The 7,388-nt window shown below is 39.3% G+C and overlaps 3 protein-coding genes across 3 annotated transcripts; 1 reads left to right on the top strand and 2 right to left on the bottom strand.

The window, feature by feature from the left end:
- LOC113320403 lies at window positions 1-1,893 on the top strand. Its single transcript, XM_026568318.1, has 3 exons — window positions 1-25; window positions 758-1,054; window positions 1,134-1,893. Exons 2-3 carry the CDS (start codon window positions 770-772, stop codon window positions 1,764-1,766), a joined length of 918 nt encoding a protein of 305 aa, XP_026424103.1. The 5' UTR covers window positions 1-25; window positions 758-769; the 3' UTR covers window positions 1,767-1,893.
- Window positions 1,894-1,936: 43 nt separating this feature from the next.
- On the bottom strand, window positions 1,937-3,106 carry LOC113324166. The gene is made up of 2 exons (XM_026572494.1): window positions 2,710-3,106; window positions 1,937-2,604 (listed from the first exon to the last, which is right to left on the bottom strand). The coding sequence occupies exons 1-2, from the start codon at window positions 3,104-3,106 to the stop codon at window positions 1,937-1,939; spliced, it is 1,065 nt and encodes a 354-aa protein (XP_026428279.1).
- Window positions 3,107-3,587: 481 nt separating this feature from the next.
- On the bottom strand, window positions 3,588-5,085 carry LOC113324165. The gene is made up of 4 exons (XM_026572493.1): window positions 4,891-5,085; window positions 4,555-4,812; window positions 4,126-4,452; window positions 3,588-4,055 (listed from the first exon to the last, which is right to left on the bottom strand). The coding sequence occupies exons 1-4, from the start codon at window positions 5,083-5,085 to the stop codon at window positions 3,714-3,716; spliced, it is 1,122 nt and encodes a 373-aa protein (XP_026428278.1). The 3' UTR covers window positions 3,588-3,713.
- Between the last annotated feature and the right edge of the window lie 2,303 nt (window positions 5,086-7,388).

Below are 7,388 nucleotides of genomic sequence, written 5' to 3'. Positions count from 1 at the left end.
TTTGGTCCCAAATTCAGCCGCAGTGGTACTGAATAAAACCATATTTAGTCCAGTTAATTAGGGTTTGCGACCAAATGTGGTCGCCAACCGAGACTAAAATGATTATAGTGGGACGGAAGTATAGTGGGCGTATGATTTCAGACGGAAGTATAGTGGACGCTCCACATCGGGCGTACTTATAAATAACGTATGATAATGGGGCGGATGTATATAGAGCGTTTGAGTTAGGCGTTATTATAAACACCGCCGGGCCATACGTAGATAAAACCTACGCCCCATAGCAGACGCAGTTATTAAAAACGCCTGGTTTGGACGCAGTTATTATGACCGTATGCAGGAGACGGACGTACTATTAACGTCTGTGTGAGACGCATGTTTTATGGGCGTATGAGTGAGACGCATGTTTTATGGGCGTATGAGTGAGGCGCATATATTACGACCGTATGGAGTGGGCGCATGTTTTAGAAGCGTCTGGGATGGGCGCATATATTAGGACCGTCTGGAGTGGGCGCATGTTTTACGAGCGTCTGGGACGGACGCTCGTATTATGAGCGTTTGTTCGGAGCGCATGTGTTACGAGCGTCCGTTACCAGGCGCATGTATTACGTGCGCCAACGGTTATATTTTGGAATTCTGATTTTGGTTTTCTGATTTTCCGACCGTTTGATAGATTGCAACGGCTCTTTCGTATATCTATATATAGCATTTGACAAACTTATTTCTGCATAATCTTATCATTTATAATTTCTATTTCAAGAAATATAGAAATATGGCACCACGAGGTCCCAATTTTACAACAGAAGAAGATACAATGATATGTAGAATCCATTTAGCCATATCTCAAGATTCTGCTACCGGAACCGATCAACCAGAAAGAGTATTATGGAGTCGGATCAAAGATAAGTTGGAAGAAGCCCTGCCTTGTAAACCAAAACGTACTTGGACTTCTATCCAGAGTCGATTTCAGGGAATCAGTAGACAGGTTTCACTTTATTCTGCAAAAGTGTTGGAAGTTGATGGTGAATATCATAGCGGATGGAATGAAGTCTCGAGGGTAAGTAATCGTCAATTTTTGCACCCTTAATAATTATATACATGTAATTGGAACTGATGAGTATTGAAAATAATAACAGGTTGAAGAGATAAGAAAGCGATTCAAAGAAAGTAATGGTAACCAAAAATTTAAGCACGAAGAGTGCTACGAAATTCTAAAAGATAGTATCAAATATTCAGGACGGTCGACGTTTGTGTTTGATTCAGGCCAAGAAATGGAAGATTCTCAGAGTGGTGAGGAAAACGCTGATATTGAGGAAACAATTCCAGGCGAGTCCAGTGATGATCTAGATATTGGAGATATAGAGAACACACGTAAGCGTCAGTTGGGGAAGAAAGCATCGAAACAACTAAAGAAAACAGGGAGAGCAAAATCCAATGCCCAGGAGGAAATGCTAGAGGATATAATTAAGGAGCAGCAAAGTTTCAATGAACATTACAAAGCACAATCACTAATGAAGATGGGACAGAGAAAAGCTGAGTTTGAAGCAATACAAGCTAAGTCTGCGGCAAAGTTTGCGGCGATACAAGCTAAGTCTGCGGCAAAGTTTGCGGCGAAACAAGCTAGGCAAGAAAAACTCGATTTAAAGAAAGAAGCGGACGATGACTTGGCCATAATGTTGAAGGATGTCTCTACATTGGACACTGTAACAAGAGAGTACTTCGAACTTCGAAAGATGGAAATACTACAACGCAAAAGAAACCAATCTTAAAGCATGACCGAATTAGTTGAACCTTAATATTTATCATTAATAAAAAAATTAGTGAGTTTTAGTCAATTTTAGTGAATTTTAATTTTTATATGATAAATAGTACATTAGTAAGCAACGTTACAACATATTTTCCGATGAAGAAATACGATACAACATATTTCCATCCCAACTTAATAATTATCTCCAAAATTTGACCATATGTGTTCGATTAAATCTTGACGCAAGCGAAAATGTGTTTCTTTATTGTGTATAGCATGACGCCGATGTGCAGCTCTCATTCTGGAAAGTTCCTCAGTACCTACCCTCGATATATTCACCGGTGCCGACCTGCTACGTGAGTCATATTCATGTGGCCAATCACCGGGAAGACGCTCATCCTCCACTATCATATTATGTAAAATAATAACCGTTTTCATTATATAGGCAAGCACATCCGGGTTCCACATTCGTGCAGGTTGTTTGACAATGGCAAATTGTTGTTGCAGTACACCAAATCCACGCTCTACATCTTTCCGTGCTCCCTCTTGCATTGATGAAAATTTATATTTTTTCGGTGTATCTGGTTGTTTAATGGCCATCACAATAGTAGCAATCTGTGGATAAATGCCATCACCGAGATAATATCCCATATCATATGCATGCCCGTTTACTTCAAAGTTCACCGGTGGTGTTTTCCCGTTGATAAGTTTTCGAAAAATATAAGAACGATTCATTACATTAATATCATTGCAGGAGCCGGGCATACCAAAAAACGCATGCCAAAACCAGAGATCATGTGACACCACTGCCTCTAGCACAATACTTTCACTCCCTTTATACGCGGTGTATACTCCTGATTCTGCTGACGGACATCTATCCCATTTCCAATGCATACAATCCACGCTCCCCAGCATCCCAGGAAATCCCCTGTCTTTGTTTTCTTTCAGCAACAGTTCAACATCACCCGCAGTTGGTGAGCGTAAATATTCTTTCCCATATAATACCACAATCGTCTTGCAAAACCGACGGGTTGCTTCTAAAACGGTGGTTTCTCCAATGCGTAAATACTCATCTATTGCATCTGCTGCACATCCATAAGCTAACATTCGGATTGCTGCAGTTACTTTCTGATGAGGGGATAATCCAAGAATGCCACAAGCATCTCTTTTTTGAGCAAAATAAGGATTTCTAGACACCACATCTGCCAATATTCGGTTGAACAATTCTCGCCGCATTCTGAATCTCCTACGAAATATGTTAGCTGGGTAGGTGGGGTTGTCAGAAAAGTAGTCATTCCAGAGAAGTATATCTCCGGCTTCACGATTTCTTGGTATTTTTATACGAGTATGAGACCATGTCATACTTGTAATGGCAGTTCCCAAACTAACTGCTAGATTATTTCGGCTCAATGCAACCGCATCTTCATCTGATGAGTAAAAGCTGTTATCAGAGATCGCAGAAGAAGAAGTAGAAGAAAATTCGGAGTCCGAAGAAGAAGAAGATTCAGCGTTATTGTCACAGTATTCCATTGGAATGTATAGTTTGAGAAGTGATTGGGAGAGTTCGAAGAAGAAGAATATTTGCAGTGTTGGTTTGTATTCACCGAGATATGTAGTATTGGTTTTATAGACACATGATAGACACTTATGGCATTGCAGATTGAAAATGCGAGTGAAAAGAATTGACACTGCAAAGACTAAGACTATAGCTAAAAAGAAGCGACACTGACCGATTGAAAATGAAGGCTTAAAAAGAAATAACACTAATTAAACTACAAGTACCGAAACGAGGCTGAAAAGAAATCAACATGTCAGAATGAAAATGGAGTCTGAAAATGGAGGCTAAAAAGTAACCCTATATAGAGATAACATACGCACTTTGTAGGAGTATCCAAAGTGGAGGCTAAAAAGTACATATCCAAAGTGGAGGCTAAAAAGTACATATCCAAAGTGGAGGCTAAAAAGTTACTTATTCATCAGTAGGAGTATGCGATGGTGTTTGCCGTGGTGGGATAAACGTCATTCTCGGATGGGGGTTAACAGACGACATTGTTGATGCTTGACTCACTGGAGCCCACACCGCTGGTGGGATAGTTTCAGAAAAACTGCCGAATCCAATAGGGGGACGCGGCGTTTGTTGCATACGGAATTGCATCTGATCCTCCAGGTAATTGTTACGAGCTGCAAGGCCTCGTATTACTTCATCTTTTGCCTTTAAACGTATCATCCTGTCTTCCGTTTCATATAATACAAACTCGCGAAACGCACGATTAAAATCGGCATGTTCTTGAACTAGATTATAAGCTTCAGGCTGTCGTTTAAAAAAAATAATTAAGAAATGAGATTACCATATATTTTAATATATGACGGGATGTACTTACGTATGATAATTGTTGTGGTGGTGGAATAGGTACATGCTGAGCAGGTCGTTGAATAAGGTGTTTAACACGGTCACCATCAACCCCGTGTAATTCAACTACCCAATCGACTTTGGTCACGAATTGATGGAAGTTAGTTACATGTCGCCAATATCGCAGATACATATTATATGAAACAGCTTTCACAAACATATTTGCATCTACCCATCCAGCTTCTTTCACAAGTTTTGCTTTCTCATGACTGACCTCGCCAATTTTAAATGGTGGATTTCTAGGAATTCCAAAAGGATGATTTTGCCTCCAAGATCGTTCTCCTAGGTACCACATATTCTGTCAAATTACCAGTAATCAGAGAAAATAAGTTCTTCAACTGAGGATAAAATGATAACTTTGAAGTAATAATGTTCATATAAAAACAAAGTACTAACTGACCTTGCCAATCCAAGTAAATATAACCCTTTTGTTTGAAAGCTCCACAGCCCTGCGACCAACATCAGAGTCAAGAACACCAATGGCGGATTCCCACGGTCTCCATGTCACGATGTCTGCAGTCAACTGATTAAGCGCATTCCTACAGTGAACAATATCGATAGTCTTTTTCTTCGCTTTCCACCGGGAAGTTCTTGGCCATTTTTCTTCACTAGTTGGGTCGCACGGTCTACATATGCCCAGATATTCATATCCCCAAAACTACTCCATCATAACCAACCAAATAAATCAACTGCCAAAAAATACATTTAAATGAAATAAAAATAAATAATAATTTACCTCTAATATTTGGAACGGCCCAGATAATGACTTCTGTCCCCTACCAGATGCGTTGAGTGCCACATACAATTTTGCAAAAGCAGGACCACCCCAGTCATACATATCAACTGCATTTAGATCCTCAAAAGCAGCTAACCAAGCCGCATCAATGTAGTTCTTTGCATTGGAAAAGAAAAAATTTCCCAAAACATACATAAAAAGGCCCTCGCCACTTTTTCTGCTAGTTTGTCATCCAAATTAGCTGCAACCAAGATATCTTCTTTGAAATACGTAGTCAAAAATTTAATTGTGATTGCATCTGAAATCCACTGTGCCGGGGGGCGTTTTTTTCCAGAGATGGGGATCTTCATAATCTAAGGGTTCTTCTATTTCTGGAAAAACATGCTCACGGACATAATCAAATTTGTACTTGACTGGGTTATAATCGAACATCATCCCCAATTCCAATACTCAATCCTGCAACACTACCCAATCAAGCGCGTGAATCCCATTTCACCCAAAGGAAGTGAAAAGTATGCGTTGTATCCCACCAACGTTCAACAAGATAATCAATCCTGGGTGTGATGGCTTCTCCTATTTCCATGGCTAATAAACGTCCCCACCTGCCTTGTCGATAATGTAATTTAATTTTTGGACTATGTTTGTTATCTCCTTATAATAAACAATGACCGAAAAGAGTGAACCACGATGTTGGTACTAATTGGATCGCTTGAATATGTAATATCTGTAGAAGCGTGTTTGTCACTATCTTCCAGGCAATTGTAGTTATCTAGGGATACCACGGACGGTGTTGTTTCATCTTCGCTATCTTCATCGAACCCGTATCTGGAACTTCCAAATCTCCAACATTAGGGTCTATTTCAGGCTCCATTACCTTACCTTTGCGTTTCTTATTATTCATCTTTTTTCCTTGTGCAAATCTCGACGTTATTCTGCTCAACATCTGAGCACGATATAAATACAAGTTAGTAATTGTTTTTTCTGAGTTTACAAGCATCCATAAAAGTTCTTTCTATATTATAGAAGATCAAAATTTACAGTATAGAAAATCCAAAAAATTTACAGTAAATAAACCCCAAGATTATATTTATTTACTTACAGTATAGAAGATCAAAAAAATTTACAGAAAAAATCTAGACACCGTCTTTATAATACAACTGTTTAACATTTTGTATCTCCCCTTTGTGAGCAACAACAATTCATGTTTAATGGATTTCAGTGAACTTAGTCTATCAGTAAAATTATTCTATCAGTGAAGATCAACAACAACATTTTATCTCCCCTTTGTATTCTATCAGTAAAATTATTCATACATAATCAAACAAACAAATTATTCATATTCTATCACTCAAAATTCTATACATAATCAAACATAATCAAACAAAGAACAGTAACAGTAACCTCATGTTATATGGTTAATGAAATCAAACAAACACGGTTATGCTTAATGAAATCAACATGCAATCCACTCATTCCACCCAAAACAGCCTAATTAATCATACCTTTAATCTTCAATCCAACCAAAAACAAATTACCCAAAAACAAATCATACCTTTAATCTTCAATCAAATTCCCCGCACCCAATTAACGAATAAGATTACTCGTTTCTTTCGCAAGAACTCGTTTCCCCCGCACCCAATCAAATTTCCGTCACATTCGATTTAGGTTTTGCCCTAGATTTTTCGTCTGTTTTCGTCTTTTTTTTTTCTTCTGTAAAAACTGTTTATGTAAAAGGAGGAGGAGAAGAAGAGATAATGACGTCTATATCCAGACGGATTTTCCGTGCACGCCTCACTCAGACGCACGTATTACAAACGCTTGATTCAGACGCATGTATTACAGACGTCCCACTCAGACGCTCGTATTACAACCGTCCCTCTCACACGAACGTATTACAAACGTCCCACATAGACGCAGGTATTACAAACGTTCCACTCAGACGCTTCTTCTATAAACGTCTCACCCAGACGCATAATCCATTAACGCCCGAAACATACGCATAATCCATTAACGCCCGAAACATACGCACTTTATATCTCCGTACGAGTGATACGCACTTTTCATCTCCGTCCCAGTAGACGCACTTTCCATCGCCGTCCCATATCCGGCGTTAGTTATACTTGCGCCTCAATCAAGCGGGCATTATACCTCCGTTTCATTCAAACGCATAATAAAAATCCGCTTCATCAACAGACGTGAGTATAAGTTACGTCTGGCATCGGGCGTTAGTGTAAGTTACGCTTCACCAAATTTGGTGTTATCCCACTGCGCTTGGGTCACCCAAAATACCAAAATTTTTTGGTTTTTAGTCTGGCTTTTGGTATTTGGTCCGTTTCATGACTGTGGTTGCTCTTACCGTTTACTTTCACACCTTGGGCTCGCATAATTGAGTCACATGTCGTTTACCTAGTCAAAAACCGGGTAAAATTACCATAAACCCAACGGTTATCCTAAATACGGTGAGACACATCGTTTTCACCGACACTCTCTCTTCCTTC

Source organism: Papaver somniferum, chromosome 11 (genome assembly GCF_003573695.1).
Source record: "Papaver somniferum cultivar HN1 chromosome 11, ASM357369v1, whole genome shotgun sequence".
Lineage (NCBI taxonomy): Eukaryota > Viridiplantae > Streptophyta > Magnoliopsida > Ranunculales > Papaveraceae > Papaver > Papaver somniferum.
This window is presented reverse-complemented; position numbering and strand designations above follow the sequence as displayed.